The sequence below is a fragment of the Hylobates moloch genome, unplaced genomic scaffold (genome assembly GCF_009828535.3).
Source record: "Hylobates moloch isolate HMO894 unplaced genomic scaffold, HMol_V3 SCAFFOLD_9, whole genome shotgun sequence".
Taxonomy (NCBI): Eukaryota; Metazoa; Chordata; class Mammalia; order Primates; family Hylobatidae; genus Hylobates; species Hylobates moloch.
Genome location: NW_026652284.1, coordinates 10,625,798 through 10,645,094, shown reverse-complemented (window position 1 = coordinate 10,645,094; position 19,297 = coordinate 10,625,798). Strand labels below are relative to the sequence as shown.

Below are 19,297 nucleotides of genomic sequence, written 5' to 3'. Positions count from 1 at the left end.
GGCTGAGGCAGGAGAATGGCGTGAACCCGGGAGGCGGAGCTTGCAGTGAGCAGAGATCACGCCACTGCACTCCAGCCTGGGCGACAGAGCGAGACTCCGTCTCAAAAAAAAAAAAAAACAAAACTCCTGAGCTCAAGCAATCCTCCAGCCTCAACCTCCCAAAGTGCTGGGATTACAGGCATGAACCACTGTGCCCAGCCACTGGCTTTCTTTTTTCCTGTTTTCTTATGCTTCCAAAATCTTTATTTGGCTTCAAGGAACTAGATAATCCCAAATCTATACCTAGTAATATTATTAGTACAGTTTACCCAGCCCCATGTGATTGGGCACAAAGCCTGGTACCTGATTTATGGGGCCAAGAGATACTGGGAACTGCTTCCCAATGAACCTACAGTAGAGTAGGTCCCTTTAGACTTGCTTTTCATTCTCAGCTTAGAAAAACTCATATAGGGCTTCCTAAGGGAAACCATCATGCCATGGTTTCACTCTGAAATTAAAAACATCTCCAAATTTTGTAGCAGGCTAACTTATGGAGCATATTCTGGCTCATTGCCTTGCTTAGGACCAGCTCATGAAGCACCAGCCCCATAGCTTCCCCAACAAATCTGGAGCCTAGAAACTGGATACTGGGCACTCGAACAGTTCTACTCAGGAAACATTGGGAATTCGCAGTGATGACTTCCTAGTCCTAACTTAAGTCTCCACCGTAGGTGTATGTTATTTCTGCAGACAAGCATATAACTGTGTTTTAGCAGCTTTTGTGCTTGGACAAACACAGGTGAAGGACCTGCTTAGCAATTGCATGTTCATTGTTTAATTCCTCGAAGAACCCTCTGAAGGAGGAGGTGATATTAGCCCTGTTATATAGATAAGGAATTTACATTCAAAAAAGATTAGTTAAATATGTCCTACTATGTATCCCAAAAAATTAAAAGTTAAAATTTTTAAAATGACTTATTTATGATCATACAGCTTATAAGTGGCAGAATTAGACCTCCAGAAAGTTAAACCCAAGTTTCAATCCTTTTGTGTTCATTTATGCATGATGATTGGGTTTTTACCGTCACATGTGGTGAGATGTGTCTCCCTCAAGCTTGTTATCACGTCAGCATGTGATCGGTCTGACATGGGGAAAAACCCCATCTTCTGACTCCAAATCCAAGGCTGTTTCACCCCCAACTTGTCCTTAACAAAGAGGCATAAGGTGCCGATTTACTGTGGGGACTTTCCTGATTCCTGTGGGCCTTGGGGAAAATCCCTGCCTTTCCTGGGCTTTAGCTTCCCCGTTAGTGAAACAGGTCTGATAACACCTCTCCCTTCCCACTCTTAGGGATGCATGAGGTCAAAGAAGTGATGGATTGGAAAGATTATTTGAAAATGCTTTGTAAACATGAGGCATTAGATTATAACTTTCACAAATGTTAGCTTCTTTAGATTTCTGGGCAGTTTCCTTTGGTTTTATTGGAAGAAATGTGGTGGAATTTGGATTTTTAAAAATAATATTTATAACAGCAATTTCTTGCCATATTACCACATTGAACTCAAATCCTGGAATTTCCCAAAACCACTTAAAAATTAATTCTGGTCAAGTAGACAGTTTGTACTCAAAGCGGTAAACTGGATCCTTGCTCATTAAACCAGTCTAGACTCCCAGGTTGGTGTGTCACATTTTGCTCCCTACTTTTAAACAGATATAATCATTGTGGTCTTGTGGATTTCTCAAGCAAGCTCCTTCACCCTCCCCTCTTTCCCTTCCTTCCATAACTCAGGCTTATATTTAGTATTGAGCTTAGTTGCGTAAGTTCCTACGGGAACAAGGATCTAAGCCCCCATGGCTACTCTGCTTTCAAGGCCTCCTAGCAGCCTCTGATGAATCAACTCCAGGCACCAGGCCTCCCAGTGGCACTGCCCAGTTGTCCCAGTGTGGTAATAATCCTCCAGCCTAAAGATGGCATCAGCAGAGCAGGGTGTCATTAGTGAAAAGCTTTTCTACAGTAGAGGCCAGTTCAAGAAACTCTAGATGTGGTCCCTTGGCAGCCTTCTGCAAAGGGTGGATGGGAACAGCCCCTGAAGAGGGTCTAGGGAGGCATCTGAATTTGAAGGGGGTGGGCTCTGTCAGAACGGTCAGCATGGCTGCATTGCCACAGCTCCCAGGGTTCTGTCATTGATGTGCATGCCCCAACCTTGGTGCCACCTCTGTGTCACTCACAGAGTCTGATGGTTTTGATTAATTTTGTTATTCCTACTACTGAAGGCAACTGATGAGAAGTTAAGACTTAAAAGTTCAGAGGAGCCAGGTGCTGTTGTGTGTACCTTTAATCCCAGCTACTCAGGAGGCTGAGGCAGGAGGATCACTTGAGCCCAGGAGTCCGAGACCAGCCTGGACAACATAGCAAGACCCTGTCTCAAAAAAAAAAAAAAAGTTCAGAGGAGTCTCATATGATTGTGTACTACAACAGGGGTAATTTCGTATCCAAGGTTTCTGGTGTTTCAGAAACAGACACATGTTGCCTTGCCTGCCGGCATCTGAGAGGAAACCAGTCTGTGCTCTTTTTTTTTTTTTCGAGATAGAATCTCGCTCTGTCACCCAGGCTGGAGTGCCGTGGCGCAGTCTTGGCTCACTGCAAGCTCTGCCTCCCAGGTTCATGCCATTCTCCTGCCTCAGCCTCCTGAGTAGCTGGGACTACAGGCACCTGCCACCATGCCCAGCTAGTTTTTTGTATTTTTAGTAGAGACCGTGTTAGCCAGGATGGTCTTGATCTCCTGACCTCGTGATCCACCCACATCGGCCTCCCAAAGTGCTGGGATTACAGGCGTGAGCCACCGCACCTGGGCTAGTCTGTGCTCTTAAAGGAATGGCCACAGAGCAGCAAGATGAGTGTTCCCATTACTGACCCCCAAAATCATGGGAGGAGACCAAAAACCTCTTTCAGATGAAACGATTTAAACTGAGCTTTCTGGATGGTAATAGATAATTGATACTCTTTCAACATCTGCAAGACATTGTCCTCAAAGTGCTGGTGAACCATCTGCCCACAAATGACCCCCACATCTCCCACCCTCAGACCTGTTGAGTGTAACTACGTTTTACCTTTGTTTTCTCAGCATTAATAATAAGCTACAGCAGCCGGAGGCAGCGGCCGGAGTGTTAGAATATGCCATGAAACACTTTGGAGAGCTGGTAAGCACCTCATTCTTTTTGGAAAAGCAGGAGGTAGAGACTTGGCTAGGGAGGTATTGGCCCTGACCTTCAGAAAGTTACTTTCCTTTTCTGTTTTTTCTCCAATTCATAACAGTCTGATGCTGACTTACCAATCTTCGGGATGAAAGAGATAAACTATGTCTGTAGGGACTCTATTTCTTTTTTTTTTTTTTTTAATTATACTTTAAGTTCTAGGGTACATGTGCACAACGTGCAGGTTTGTTACATATGTACACATGTGCCATGTTGGTGTGCTGCACCCATTAACTCACCATTTACATTAGGAATATCTCCTAATGCTATCCCTCCCCCCTCCCCCCACCCCACGACAGGCCCTGGTGTGTGATGTTCCCCATCCTGTGTCCAAGTGTTCTCATTGTTCAATTCCCACCTATGAGTGAGAACATGCGGTGTTTGGTTGTCTGTCTTTGCGACAGTTCACTGAGAATGATGGTTTCCAGCTTCATCCATGTCCCTACAAAGGACATGAACTCATCCTTTTTTATGGCTGCATAGTATTCCATGGTGTATATGTGCCACATTTTCTTAATCCAGTCTATCATTGACGGACATTTGGGTTGGTTCCAAGTCTTTGCTATTGTGAATAGTGCCGCAGTAAACCTATGTGTGCATGTGTCTTTATAGCAGCATGATTTATAATCCTTTGGGTATATACCCAGTAATGGGATGGCTGGGTCAAATGGTATTTCTAGTTCTAGATCCCTGAGGAATCGTCACACTGATTTCCACAATGGTTGAACTAGTTTACAGTCCCACCAACAGTGTAAAAGTATTCCTATTTCTCCACATCCTCTCCAGCACCTGTTGTTTCCTGACTTTTTAATGATCGCCATTCTAACTGGTGTTTTTGATTTGCATTTCTCTGATGGCCAGTGACGATGAGTATTTTTTCATGTGTTTTTTGGCTGCATAAATGTCTTCTTTTGAGAAGTGTCTGTTCATATCCTTCTCCCACTTTTTGATGGGGTTGTTTGTTTTTTTTCTTGTAAATTTGTTTGAGTTCATTGTAGATTCTGGATATTAGCCCTTTGTCAGATGAGTAGATTGCAAAAATTTTCTCCCACTCTGTAGGTTGCCTGTTCACTCTGATGGTAGTTTCTTTTGCTGTGCAGAAGCTTTTTAGCTTAATTAGATCCCATTTGTCAATTTTGGCTTTTGTTGCCATTGCTTTTGGTGTTTTAGACATGAAGTCCTTGCCCATGCGTTTGTCCCGAATGGTATTGCCTAGGTTTTCTTCTAGGGTTTTTATGGTTTTAGGTCTAACATTTAAGTCTTTAATCCATCTTGAATTAATTTTTGTATAAGGTGTAAGGAAGGGATCCAATTTCAGCTTTCTTTTTTTTTTTTTTTTTTTTTTTTGAGACGGAGTCTTGCTCTGTCCCCCAGGCTGAAGTGCAGTGGCATGATCTCGGCTCACTGCAAGCTCCGCCTCCCGGGTTCACGCAGTTCTGCCTCAGCCTCCTGAGTAGCTGGGACTACAGGCACCCGCCACCAAGCCTGGCTAATTTTTTATAGAGATGGGGTTTCACCGTGTTAGTCAGGATGGTCTCGAGCTCCTGACCTCATGATCCGCCCGCCTCGGCCTCCCAAAGTGCAGGGATTACAGGCATGAGCAACCGCGCCCAGCCTCTCTTTTCTTCTTTATTAGTCTTGCTAGCTGTCTAGCAAAGATCAATTTTGTTGATCTTTTCAAAAAACCAGCTCCTGGATTCATTGATTTTTTGAAGGGTTTTTTGTGTTTCTATCTCCTTCAGTTCTGCTCTGATCTTAGTTATTTCTTGCCTTCTCCTAGCTTTTGAATGTGTTTGCTCTTGCTTCTCTGTTTCTTTTAATTGTGATGTTAGGGTGTCAATTTTGATCTTTCCTGCTTTCTTTTGTGTGCATTTAGTGCTATAAATTTCCCTCCACACCCTGCTTTAAATGTATCCCATAGATTCTGGTATGTTGTGTCTATGTTCTCATTGGTTTCAAAGAACATCTTTATTTCTGCCTTCATTTCATGATGTACCCAGTAGTCATTCAGGAGCAGGTTGTTCAGTTTCCATGTAGTTGAGTGGTTTTGAATGAGTTTCTTAATCCTGAATTCTAGTTTGATTGCACTGTGGTCTGAGAGACAGTTTCTTATAATTTCTGTTCTTTTACATTTGCTGAGGAGTGCTTTACTTCCAACTATGTGGTCAATTTTGGAATAAGTGCAATGTGGTGCTGAGAAGAATGTATATTCTGTTGATTTGGGGTGGAGAGTTCTGTAGATGTGTATTAGGTCTGCTTGGTGCAGAGTTGAGTTCAATTCGTGGATATCCTCGTTAATTTTCTGTCTCGTTGATCTGTCTAATGTTGACAGTGGGGTGTTAAAGTCTCCCATTATTACTGTGTGGGAGTCTAAGTCTCTTTGTAGGTCTCTAAGGACTTGCTTTATGAATCTGGGTGCTCCTGTACTGGGTGCATATATATTTAGGATAGTTAGCTCTTCTTGTTGAATTGATCCCTTTATCATTATATAGTTGCCTTCTTTGTTTCTTTTGATCTTTGTTGGTTTAAAGTCTGTTTTATCAGAGACTAGGATTGCAACCCTTGCTTTTTTTTGTTTTCCATTTGCTTGGTAGATCTTCCTCCATCCCTTTATTTTGAGCCTATGTGTGTGTCTGCACATGAGGTGGGTCTCCTGAATACAGCACACTGATGGGTCTTGACTCTTTATCCAATTTGCCAGTCTGTGTCTTTTAATTGGAGCATTTAGCCCATTTACATTTAAGGTTAATATTGTTATGTGTGAATTTGATCCTGTCATTATGATGTTAGCTGGTTATTTTGCTCATTAGTTGATGCAGTTTCTTCCTAGCATTGATGATCTTTACAATTTGGCATGTTTTTGGAGTGGCTGGTACCGGTTGTTCCTTTCCATGTTTAGTGCTTCCTTCAGGAGCTCTTGTAAGGCAGGCCTGGTGGTGACAGAATCTCTCAGCATTTGCTTGTCTGTAAAGTATTTTATTCCTCCTTCACTTATGAAGCTTAGTTTGGCTGGATATGAAATTCTGGGTTGAAAATTCTTCTCTTTAAGAATGTTGAATATCGGCCCCCACTCTCATCTGGCTTGTAGAGTTTCTGCCGAGAGATCCGCTGTTAGTCTGATGGGCTTCCCTTTGTGGGTAACGCGAACTTTCTCTCTGGCTGCCCTTAACATTTTTTCCTTCATTTCAACTTTGGTGAATCTGACAATTATGTGTCTTGGAGTTGCTCTTCTCGAGGAGTATCTTTCTGGCATTCTCTGTATTTCCTGAATTTGAATGTTGGCCTGCCTTGCTAGGTTGGGGAAGTTCTCCTGGATAATATCCTGAAGAGTGTTTTCCAACTTGGTTCTATTCTCCCCATCACTTTCAGGTACACCAATCAGACATAGATTTGGTCTTTTCACATAGTCTCATATTTCTTGGAGGCTTTGTTCGTTTCTTTTTATTCTTTTTTCTCTAAACTTCTCTTCTCACTTCATTTCATTCATTTGATCTTCAATCACTGATACCCTTTCTTCCAGTTGATCAAATCGGCTACTGAAGCTTGTGCATGCATCACGTAGTTCTCGTGCCATGGTTTTCATCTCCATCAGGTCATTTAAGGTCTTCTCTACACTGGTTATTCTAGTTAGCCATTCGTCTAATCTTTTTTCAAGGTTTTTAGCTTCTTTGCGATGGATTCGAACATCCTCCTTTAGCTTGGAAAAGTTTGATCATCTGCAGCCTTCTCTCAACTCGTCAAAGTCATTCTCCGTCCAGCTTTGTTCATTGCTGGCAAAGAGCTGCGTTCCTTTGGAGGGGAAGAGGCGCTCTTATTTTTAGAATTTTCAGCTTTTCTGTTCTGGTTTCTCCTCATCTTTGTGGTTTTATCTACCTTTGGTCTTTGATGATGGTGATGTACAGATGGGGTTTTGGTGTGGATGTCCTTTCTGTTTGTTAGTTTTCCTTCTAACAGTCAGGACGCTCAGCTGCAGTTCTGTTGGAGTTTGCTGGAGGTCCACTCCAGACCCTGTTTGCCTGGGTATCACCAGCGGAGGCTGCAGAACAGCGAATATTGCAGAACAGCCAATGTTGCTGCCTGATCGTTCCTCTGGAACCTTCGTCTCAGAGGGGCACCTGGCCATTTGAGGTGTCAGTCGGCCCCTACTGGGAGGTGCCTCCCAGTTAGGCTACTCGGGGGTCAGAGACCCACTTGAGGAGGCAGTCTGTCGGTTCTCAGATCTCAAACTCCGTGCTGGGAGAACCACTACTCTCTTCAAAGCTGTCAGACAGGGACATTTAAGTCTGCAGAAGTTTCTGCTGCCTTTTGTTCAGCTATGCCCTGCCCCCAGAGGTGGAGTCTACAGAGGCAGGCAGGCCTCCTTTAGCTGTGGTGGGCTCCACCCAGATCTAGCTTCCCGGCCACTTTGTTTACCTACTCAAGCCTCAGCAGTGGTGGGTGCCCCTCCCCCAGCTTCGTTGCCACCATGCAGTTTGATCTCAGACTGCTGTGCTAGCAATGAGCGAGGCCTTATGGGCATGGGACCCTCTGAGCCAGGCACAGGTTATAATCTCCTGGTGTGCCGTTTGCCAAGACCGTTGGAAAAGCGCAGTTTTAGGGCGGGAGTGACCTGATTTTCCAGGTGCCTTCTGTCACAACTTCCCTTGGCTAGGAAAGGGAATTCCCTGACCCCTTGCACTTCCGGGGTGAGGTGATGCCTCGCCCTGCTTTGGCTTACACTCCATGGGCTGCACCCACCATCCTACACCCACTGTCCAACAAGCCCCAGTGAGGTGAACCTAGTACCTCAGTTGTAAATGCAGAAATCACCTGTCTTCTGCTTTGCTCACACTGGGAACTGTAGACTGGAGCTGTTCCTGTTCGGCCATCATGGAACCTCTGGGACTCTATTTCAACTGAGATAAATCATGAGGTAGATTCGAATACACAATAAGCACTGATTTTATCAAACTCTTAGCATGTGCCTGGCCCTTTGCTAAGTGTTTATATACTTCATGTAATTTGGTTCTCACAACAATGCTATAAAGTGGTTACTGCTGTTATCACATTTTACAGATGAGGAGACTGTGGTCCCAGCAGGTTAAGAACCTGTCTGAGCTGACAGAGTGAATAAATGGCAAAACCAGGACTTGAACCAGGGCAGTCTGACATTAGAGCCAAGGCATATGCCCCTGATCTGAGTTATCTTTGTGGGAGCTTGCATTGTGTCTAGGCCACAGTTAATCCTCATTAGATACTTAGGAAGACACCATGGCCAGTTCTTTAGAAAATATATGCTATATGGCCAGGCGCAGTGGCTCACGCCTATAATCCCAGCACTTTGGGAGGCCGAGACGGGCAGATCACCTGAGATCGGGAGTTCAAGACCAGCCTGACCAACATGGAGAAACGCCGTCTCTACTAAAAATACAAAATTAGCCGGGCATGGTGGTGCATACCTGTAATCCCAGCTACTCGGGAGGCTGAGACAGGAGAATCGCTTGAACCTGGGAGGCAGAGGTTGCAGTGAGCTGAGATTGTGCCATTGCACTCCAGCCTGAGCAGCAAGAGCGAAACTCCGCCTCAAAATAAATAAATAAATAAATAAATAAATAAATAAATAAATAAATGCTATAATTGATATCTGACATTGAGGCATTTTTGTGTTCGTTATTGCTTACATAGCTACTTCTCTACTGCCATCTTTGGCCTACCAATATTTAAAATGTTTCTGTTATTCTTTGTGGTCTTGGCAGGGCATTTTGATAACTTCTAAAATATATAAAGTATCAACTTAATCAACTTAGCATTGAATTCCTGGAAGGTCAAGAAGCTCTAGGTCCATATATTTGATGAGGGACCTTTTATTAGTCATGTAGGTCGCTTGCTGTGGTTTACCTTGATCAGGAGCCCAGGATATTAAAGTGAGAAAAATTGGGAATATTTAACAGGCTTTTGTTTGATCATCTAGCATTTTGCCTCACAGAAGGGCTGGTAAATTAGAATGAAACTTTTAAGGGAATCTTTTGCCATCTTTAGCACGTATTATCTTTTTTTTTTTGAGACAGAGTTTTGCTCTTGTTGCCCAGGCTGGAGTGCAATGGCACAATCTCAGCTGACTGCAACCTCTATCTCCCGGGTTCAAGCGATTCTCCTGCCTTAGCCTCCCAAGAAGCTGGGATTACAGGCATGCACCACCACGCCCAGCTAATTTTGTGTTTTTATTAGAGACAGGGTTTCTCCATGTTGATCAGGCTAGTCTCAAACTCCCGACTTCAGGTGATCCTCCCACCTCGGCCTCCTGAAGTGCTGGGATTACAGGCATGAGTCACCATGCCTGGCCTTAGCACATATTATCTGTAACTAGACTAAGACAGCATTTCTCCAGATGATGGCAAAGTAAAAGAACTGTGTCTCATCCATCCTTGCCACAATCCTTGTTTGCAGAGAGAAGAAAGTAGGGCGAGAGGGCACTTCATGTACTCCACCTAGATGAAGATGTTCTCTCCTTTGATATCCTTAGAGCTTAGATCCCAGGAAGTGCTGATTGAGACAAGGACTCCGCAGACATTTGGTATTCAGGTGATCTGCCAGCAGATGGTTTATACCCCATACTCAGAATGCCAGCCTTCAATGAAGGTTTCTCCATCTTCAGGTTCCAAAGGTGGCCATTAGCTCCAGGATTATTGCTAAACCCGTGGTGGATTTTCTGTTATATTTAGGTAGCTGAATCATATTAAGCTTGACAATGGTTTGCTTTTTCTTGGTAGAGCCTGTGCTTTCTCAGCAAAATTTATGTAACAGCAATCTCATTAGAATTTTGTGTGATTCATTGCTTAAACCTTATAGTTTCTGCAATCTATTGCAATTCAAAATATCCTGCCCTTTAACTGACCCACTCCATATGCTGCCCCCCTCCCCTCTGCTTGTTCATGCTGAGTGTATGCCACACATAAGTCACCAGCTCTTTTTTTTTTCTTTTCCACCCAGTATAGAAATTTGAAATGAGAAATTTACCAGTGCTTTTAAATTTTACACTGTTTTTGTAGTCACTCTTTTCTAAGTTTCCTATTTTGTATTTAGGCATAATAGGTATTATTTTGGACAGGCTTGAAAAATGAAGTTGAGATAGTTTGCCTTACATGGAGCCAGATATGCCCATTTTGACAAACTCCACTGATGTTGGGCAAAGACTTTATGGCAGCAGAATTAGTCTAGGGGCAGCAGAGGGCACCGGCTCTGCCAGAAAGAACCAGACCAGGGCAAGTAGGTACAAGGGAACAATCTCCAGCATAAATGACCTCTTTTCAGAGATTCAAGAAGAAAAGATTATTTTAGACAGCTTAGCAGAGTAGTTGTTAGTCTACATACTGCACAAACATCAGTTTTATTTAGAAAGGGGAAGAGGGTAATGGGAGAAACTAGTGTGGGCCCTGCATTATATCATACAAATTTCACTGCAGAATCATATTGTTAGAGAAATCCCTAGAGAGCTACTACCCTTGCCTGTGCAAAAATAGTCATTTATTGAGCTGATGATGAAGCAGCCCAGGAGAGAAACTGAGATGGAGGGCAGACAGAAAGCACATAAAACAGTCTCCTGATCATTTGGAGAGTAATAGTCTGTAACTTTCAGACCGTAGCACCTCCTACTCATGTGGACAACACCCACTTTCAGCGTGGCACACCATCTGCTAGGGTAATGCAATCCCTCCTTTGGCCCCTGACGCTGGTAAACCTGCCAAGCACTGAGCAGGAGGGAACATTGGATGGGAGACTCTAGAAGAATAGGGGAAAGACTTTCCAAAAAATTTTAAGTGGTGTTGTTATATTTTAAATTATTATTTCCTGAAAGTTTAAAAATGTATTAAGAAATGCAGAGAATCAAGAGCTTTTAAAAAGTGAGTTGTTTTCCTCCAGCAAACATGCAGATGAGGCCTGGTCTTTCTGGCCGCATCAGGAAAGCAGCTGCCATCCCTGTCAAGTAGCCCAGTGTCAGCACTCCAGCAGATCGGAGCGATGGCACCTTTGCAACAGCTCTGGTGCTCTGGTCGGCGTTTTCTGCTATCCCTAAATGATTTCCCCTGTCCTCACGTCCCCACATCCTGGTGTGTTCTGATGACCCATGTGTCTGGGAAGGAAATAATGGGGGAGGAGTATGGCCTGACTTCTGCTCTCAGATAATCCCAGGATCATTCCATCCAAGTGCCAAGGAACCAACATTTCCACCTTCCCCAAACAGCACTCCTCCAGATTGTCTGAAGTTGTTTTTAATCCAAGTCCAGACATAACTGTGATAGGTCAAGTGTCATGCGTACAACAGCACATTAGGAAAGAGAGTATGTGGATTAAACATTGTGATCCCTTCTTCTGTGTACCTCACAGCAGTCTTTCTTTCGCATGTGACAGGAGATCCAGGCTACCTGGTATGAGAAACTGCACGAGTGGGAGGATGCCCTTGTGGCCTATGACAAGAAAATGGACACCAACAAGGACGACCCAGAGCTGATGCTGGGCCGCATGCGCTGCCTCGAGGCCCTGGGGGAATGGTGAGCTTCCTAGAATGATGGCATGTGTGGCTGCAAGAGACTTCGTCTGTTTGATCTTTGGATTTGAAAGGAAGGCTTCCCCCACACGGAGTTCTCACTTCAGACTCATTTTGTTCCACTTGATACTTCTCAGGAATCATCTTTCACTTTTGGTGTTTTTCTCTGTCCATTCTAGCTCAGCTACTAAGTAGCAAGGCCTTCACTTAAACTTTATAATGCTCTAGGACGGGACAGCCTTGGGGGTGTTCCTGGGATCTACTTCTCCTGTCTACTCTCCTGATCTTTACTGACCCAGTGAAGAGCTCATATTCTTATTTGGCAACCTTGATTTTTTAAATTAGCTTTTGCAAATGCGTTTAGGAAAGAAGAACAGTGACTGCCCTCTTCAGGTGCTTCACCTATATCGGATGCTTACTGTGTGTCCAGCACTATGCCAGGCTCCAAGGAAACAAAATACACAAGAAAACAGGCCTTTCCTGTGAGGCTGATGAGACAGGCACGTAAACAGAGGGTTATTATAGCCTGAGAGGATGTTGATAATGGTATGAGCTACGCTACCTTGAAAGCCCAAAGGAGGAAGCAGGGTGATTTTGCAGTACTTCCTGGAGGAAGGACCGAGAGTTAGGAGATAGGTAAAGGAGAAGGGAGGGGGGAAACAGGTACTCCAGGTGGAAGCAACAGTAATACGTAACTGAGAACATTTGGCTAGGTTTTGGTTTGGAGAGTTGCTTAGGAATGTTGAAGGGAAAAAATGGCCTCCATTCTGTTTCCAACAACAAGTGCAACTTTTAAAAAATAGTTAAAATGCTATATATACTATCATTGTTAAACTGTTTAACTGCAGTTTTAAATGACTAAAACAGGCTGGGCACAGTGGCTTACGCCTGTAATCCCAACCCTTTGGGAGGCCAAGGCAGGCAGATCATTTGAAGTCAGGAGTTTGAGACCAACCTGGCCAACATGGTGAAACCCCGTCTCCACTAAAAATAAAAAATTAGTTGGACGTGGTGATGCAGGCCTGTAATCCCAGCTACTCAGGAGGCTGAGGCAGGAGGATCACTTGAACCTGGGAGGCGGAGGTTGCAGTGAGCTGAGATTGCACCACTGCACTCCAGCCTGAGCGACAGAGTGAGACTCTATCTCAAAACAATAAACAAAAACAAATAAAAAATAAATGACTAAAACAAAGTGCCATGCTACCTCCCGACTAGTGGATTATCCCTACTTTCCTGGAACACGATACCGAGGGTCCACTGTTCCTTCATTCAGCCAGTAACTATCACGTGTGTATTCATTGCCAGTGTCTGTGCCAGGCCCTAGGGACACAGCCGTGAGCAAGACAGTCACAGCCCCTGCCTTCCCAGAGCTTACAGGACAGACAACCAGGCTGTCGTAATACATTGTGATACCATCAATAAAGAAGCCCAGGGGGCTGTGGGTAATAGGAAGCACCCTAATCAGCCTTGGAAGATATCGGGAGGAAACGATATCTAACTTGGACCTGTACAATGAGGAGCACAGTATGGGGGATTTTAGTAGGCCTTTTTGTTCAGATTCTTCTCTGCGACCGCCTGTCTTCAGAAATAAGGATGTTCCTTTCCTCCAGGTATAGGGAAGGCATCTCTCACATGAGGGCCTTATGACCTCCTTCAGGGGAAGGTCAAAATATTTTTCCTAGTTGTTATGACCTGCTTCAGGGGATAAGGGCAGGGGATAGTCAGAGTAATTTTTTTTTTTCTGCCATTTTCTTAAAATATTCAGTATGCCAAGGTGTGCCATATTTCAGGGTAGTATATCCTGACCCCCATCACGGGGATTTACATTGACGGTAATGTGCTGTTTATACCATTTTGTACTCTGCTGTTTTCACTTAACAAGTCTAGGCCACTGTTCCATATCAGCACCTATAGAGCTACTGCCTCATTTTTTTAATAGCTGCATGATATTTCATCATATGAATAAATCTAGTCTATTTAATACAGGCAAATTTTTATTTGTTTAGACATTTCCTACCTTGGAAAGTTTAAGAATGTTGGACAAAATCAAAGTAAGTCTTCTAAAAGAATGATCTTTCTCTACATGTAGTCTTTCTGTACTACCTTAGCCTCTCTTGTAGCTGAGACTACAGGCACACACCACCACAGTGGGCTAATTTTTTTTATTTTTTGTAGAGACGGGGTCTCACAGTGCAGTCTAGGCTGGTTTTGAACTCCTGGGGTTCAAGCGATCCTCCCTCTTTGGCCTTCCAGAGTGCCAGGATTACAGGTGTGAGCCACTGTGCACAACCTTCTTTTTTATTTTAAGAGGCAGGACTTTAATCTTTCTCTCAGTGGAGTGCAGTGGTGTGATCACAGCTCACTGTGGTCTTAAAGTCCTGGACTCAAGCAATCCTCCCGCCTCAGCCTCCTGAGTAGAAGGAACTACAGAAATGCACCACCATGCCTGGGTAATTTTTTTACATTTTTTTTTGTAGGGATAGGGTCTCACTATGTTGCCAAGTTTGGCCGTTATTTCTTTATATAAAGTTATTACTACATCCCCAAGATAGAAGATGTTATAATGTTTTGCATGAAAATTTAATGTCAGTGAACTTAGCCTTAGGCATTGGATCATATATATATAGAGAGAGAGAGAGAGAGAATATTCTAAGTGGCTTGTCTGATTTAACCATCATTAGGAAGATTCAAAAGTGTTATTTATTTTTATAAATTAACATTAAAAGGCTGAGTGTGCTGACTCACACCTGTAATCCCAAAACTTTGGGAGGCTGAGGCGGGCAAATTGCTTGAGCCCAGAAGTTTGACACTAGCCCGGGCAACAACAACAACAATAAAAATTCCATATTCATTTACCTCAATAAATTTAGGAAGCATGTCTTTTCAAATCTGCTTTATTCCTGTATATAACTAAAGCTGTTGTTGTTGTTGTTGTTTTTTTTTTTTTTATTATACTTTAGGTTTTAGGGTACATGTGCACAATGTGCAAAAACACATGAAGAAATGCTCATCATCACTGGCCATCAGAGAAATGCAAATCAAAACCACAGTGAGATACCATCTCACACCAGTTAGAATGGCCATCATTAAAAAATCAGGAAACAACAGGTGCTGGAGAGGATGTGGAGAAATAGGAACACTTTTACACTGTTGGTGGGACTGTAAACTAGTTCAACCTTTGTGGAAGTCAGTGTGGCGATTCCTCAGGGATCTAGAACTAGAAATACCATTTGACCCAGCCATCCCATTACTGGGTATATACCCACAGGAGTATAAATCATGCTGCTATAAAGACACATGCACACGTATGTTTATTGTGGCACTATTCACAATAGCAAAGACTTGGAACCAACCCAAATGTCCAACAACAATAGACTGGATTAAGAAAATGTTGTTGTTGTTGTTGTTTTTCTCAGTCCAACAAGTATCTAAAGCTGTATTGTCCAATATGGTAGCCTCTAGCCGTATGTGGCTTTTTTTTTTTGAGACGGAGTCTCACTCTGTCACCCAGGCTGGAGTGCAGTGCTGTGATTTCAGCTCACTGCAACCTTCGCCTCCCAGGGTCAAGTGATTTTCCTGCCCCAGCCTCCTGAGTAGCTGGGATTAGAGGCGTGCATCACCACTCCCGGCTGATTTTTGTATTTTTAATAGAGATTCGCCATGTTGGCCAGGCTGGTCTTGAACTCCCAACCTCAAGAAATCCGCCCGCCTCAGCCTCCCAAAGTTTATAGGTGTGAGCCACTGTATCCGGCCTTATGGCTATTTTTAAATTAAATAAAATGTGAAATTCATTTCCTCAGTCATACCACATTTTAGGTGTACAGTAGCCACATGTGGCCAGTGGCTGCTGTATTGGACAGTGCATATAGAAAACTTTTCTATCATCACAGAAAGCTCTATTGGACAACACTGATCTAAGGCAAAAGAAAAGTATGTTAATAAGAATTAGCCACATTATTTCAAAAACAATTTTTCTACTTTCAGATCAGCTGTCATACAATCATATCTTGTTATGAGAAAGATAAAACAAGATGGAAGTGTTCCTAAAATTCAGCTCTAATCAATTCCTAAAATACTGCAGTGTTTCACTGTTGCCATTGGATTTACATATAAATATCACAGCCTGGCATTCAAAGTCTTTCCTACTGTGGCCCCAGCCCACTTCTTCAGCACATTTCTCAGTGAACCCTTCTCTCATAATCTGAGCTCTGGCCAAATTATTCACTCTTCTCCAAATCCTACATTCATTCATTCATTCCGTTCTTTGAATTGCCCTCTTCTTCTGCCCCTTTTTCTACTTTTGAAATCCTCTCCACTGTTTCTTCCTTCTTGAAACCTCTCCTGGCCCCTTCCCCTTTCACTCCTCTCCTTTCACATTAAAGATGACCACTTTTCCTAGCTGGGTTAGTAGGAGCAGATGGGATGCATTGGAAGAGACTTGAGATGTGGTTTCCTCCAATTCCTTTGTGTTATAGTTGAAGCAACTAAGGCTCACAGAAGTTGAGATGACCAAGCTGAGTGATATCGATCTCCTGATGTTGCCGTTCTCAGTCCCAAATACCTCTGATCTCTTGGGTTCTCTCCAGTTTTATAGTTACCCATAAAGCATAAGTGGCTAGTAATGCTGACCAAAGGATTTAAGAATGTGGGAGACTAAAAGAGGTTTTAAAATGAGATGAAAGAAGCAGAATATTTTTCCTGATCATATGCAGGTTTCTGATACGGTCTTTTCAGTCAATTCTGTTCAGAGTGCAATTTCTAAATTTCTTTTGTGTGCATATATCCTGAGTATGCCTGAGGCAGATGTTCATCAGAGGTGACATCCAGAATGATCTGGAGTTAACAGTGAGCTGAGACCCTTCCCATTTCCTCGTGCTTATCTGCCTCCAGGAGGCTGTGAGAGCTAGGCAACCCCTACCCCCCCACCCCGCCCCGCCCAGCCCTATGGTGCAGGCAGCCACGCCTGCAGCCAAAGTGAACTAAAGTGAACCCCCTCCTCAAACTGTTCCCCACACAGCCTCTAGGTCATTGAGAACAGATTCCTCAGGAGTGAGATCATAGGCCTTCAACCCTAAGAGGAGCCATGGAGCCATTCCAAATGAAAGAATACTTCCTAAGCTTTTTGTTTGTTTTAAATCTTCAGGGACCATGCTATCTTCTCTGTATCGTACCAATTTTAGTACATGTGCTGCTGAAGCAAGCACTTTCTGTGTTTTTTGCCAAAACACTAGGCGAGAAAATCAGAGTCTCAGAGGGTGCACCTTTTACCCAGTCCTCCCTATGTGTAGTGAAAGGTATCAGAAAAATGTATCCTAGTTGTTGCCCCATAAACAGTCTCATGTTTTTTATTTATTTGGTTTTGCCCCCCACCCAACCACCCTTGAGAGGCAGGACTCAGTATATTCTGCATTATTTTTTGTAACAAATGTTTGTGGAAGAGCAATGCTCTTGTCTGTGTACTGACCAAGCTCTGACAGCTGTTCCCACACAGCTGCATGGTGAAGGCAGTGCAAGGTTCACTGCTAGGGCTTGCCCTTCTGAGTTGCTGTTCCTGCATTGCTCCCTGCTTTGTCTCTTGGGGTAACAGTTTGTGGGATTTCAGCACTGAACTTGCTTCCTGCTCTAGATGAAAAGAAATGCTACATCCTTAGTCCTGTGGCACAGAATCAGCTGATCCTGACAAAATAATAGAGGGAGGCTGAGTTAGGAGGGACAGCTTGCATGGAGGATGCATTCATCCAAGTTGCTTGTGTTCACCAGCTGTAAATTTTGAACTATAGGGTTGGAAGGACCATTTGGAGATCATGCAGCTTTCTCTTCTACCTCTAGTCAGGACCCCTACAGAAATATGCTGTGCAGATGAGCTGTGCCTCTGCTCTAAGCCAGTGGTTCTCAAACTGTGGCCCCTGGTCCAGCAACTTTGGCATCACATAGAAACTTGTTACAAATGCACATTCTCAGCCCCTATCCCAGCACTACTGAGTCAGAAACTCAGAGGGTGGAGCCCAGCCATCTGAAGGAGCCCTCCAGGGGATTCTGATGCACTTAGTTTGAGAACTACTGCTCTAAGGGAACCCGTAGCAGGGCCCAGGAGTGAAGATTTCTAAGTCTCGGTGGCAGGAAACCAACACAGAGGTTTATCCTATTCCCTTAATGGAGCTTCAGTAAATGCATAGGGCATCATGGCCACCAGTTCCTCTTTTTGGTCTCAGCTCTGTATTGAGCCAGAGTGCTGGTGTCCCTGGTTTGCTTGATCATGCGTCAGAGAGACGACAAAGTTAATATCTGCTGTACTGCGATGCTGGATAATGGCTCTGAGTACCTCTCCTAGACGTGGTCCACAGTCAGCTTCTTGGTGACCTCAGCCTAGATTCTTTCTGCAGGGATTGACTTCAGCATCTTTATCCCCGCCCTCCTACACCACCTTAGAGTGCAGAGCAGCTCCTGTTCCATGAGGCTTCTGACCTGGGCCACTTAGAACTTGTGCTCTTCCTCGTGACTCCACCTCCAGTGCCAAGTTAAATCATCCTGCAGCATGTCTTTCAGAAAGCAGGAAAAATTAAGGAGTCTCCTACCTACATCTTGAAGCTCACATGAAATCAGGGGCTCGGATTTGCATAATAGCAGAGTTTATTTCTTTTCATTGAGAAGCGAAACATGAGAGGGAGTTTCAACAGTCAATAGCAAGACCCTATTCTAGGGCCTCCGCATTCTCTTTTGTTTGTTGGGGTGTCTTAAGCACCATTTATATCTCAATATCTCATAGTCCTCCTTCACATTCAGCAATTGTGCAAAATTCTGAGAATAAGCAGCATCTAGCTTTCTGGTAGATGTGACCATTGTAGAGCCTTTCTTCTGTACAGATTGATTTCATCTGGGTTTCATTTCAGACTGAAACCATTTGTATAATACTTCTAGGAGCCAGTTCTCCCTATAGCTTTGAGCCCAAAATGAATGTCCAGATGCGTCTCTTCAGATTGCTTTCTCTGTAGGCCTGCCAAAGGGAAAGAGCCCAGAATTCTTTGGCATAGGAGAGAAGTTATTTAATATTTATGAAGGGAGCCAGATGTTCAGGACATTTCATATCACAGAGTTAGACATGGTTCCTATCCTTGATAAACTCACCCAGACAAATTACGAGCATCAGGTCATAGAAACAACAAATAGCCCGTTGATTCTCTGTTATGTGACCTAGTAGAATGTGCTTTTTTATTAAAGGTGTCCAGTTCCTGTGTAGTCCTCAACTAACCCAAGGGGCAGGAGAGGAAGATTGGTAGTATAAGGAGATTTGGATTAATCTGACTATATAATTCATTTCCTTCAGGGGTCAACTCCACCAGCAGTGCTGTGAAAAGTGGACCCTGGTTAATGATGAGACCCAAGCCAAGATGGCCCGGATGGCTGCTGCAGCTGCATGGGGTTTAGGTAAAGCTTCCCTCACAGGCACCCTGTGAAGGATGGGGTGAGTGAGGCTAGGGGCTCGCATCAGAAGAGTAAGGTGCTGGCTCTAGGTGGAGATCCAGGTCTATGGAAGGGTA

The 19,297-nt window shown here is 43.8% G+C and overlaps 1 protein-coding gene, 1 non-coding gene and 1 pseudogene across 7 annotated transcripts in view; 2 read left to right on the top strand and 1 right to left on the bottom strand.

Annotated features, from left to right (window-relative positions):
- MTOR (mechanistic target of rapamycin kinase) overlaps positions 1-19,297 on the top strand; it is a 155,640-nt gene that overhangs the window by 92,471 nt on the left and 43,872 nt on the right. For all 6 annotated transcript variants that reach the window (XR_009214909.1, XM_032758905.1, XM_032758906.2 and 3 more), the window contains 3 exons: positions 3,106-3,181; positions 11,624-11,763; positions 19,084-19,184. Coding sequence is in view for 5 of the 6 variants with exons in the window: in XM_032758905.1 (XP_032614796.1) it covers positions 3,106-3,181; positions 11,624-11,763; positions 19,084-19,184 (317 nt within the window). In the remaining variant the exon portion in view is untranslated. The remainder of the gene's footprint in view (positions 1-3,105; positions 3,182-11,623; positions 11,764-19,083; positions 19,185-19,297) is intronic.
- LOC116814042 (small nucleolar RNA U13) lies at positions 1,021-1,127 on the top strand. Its single transcript, XR_004371141.1, has one exon. It is a non-coding gene; the product is annotated as a small nucleolar RNA U13 (small nucleolar RNA).
- Positions 16,864-16,963, bottom strand: LOC116813964 (U6 spliceosomal RNA; annotated as a pseudogene).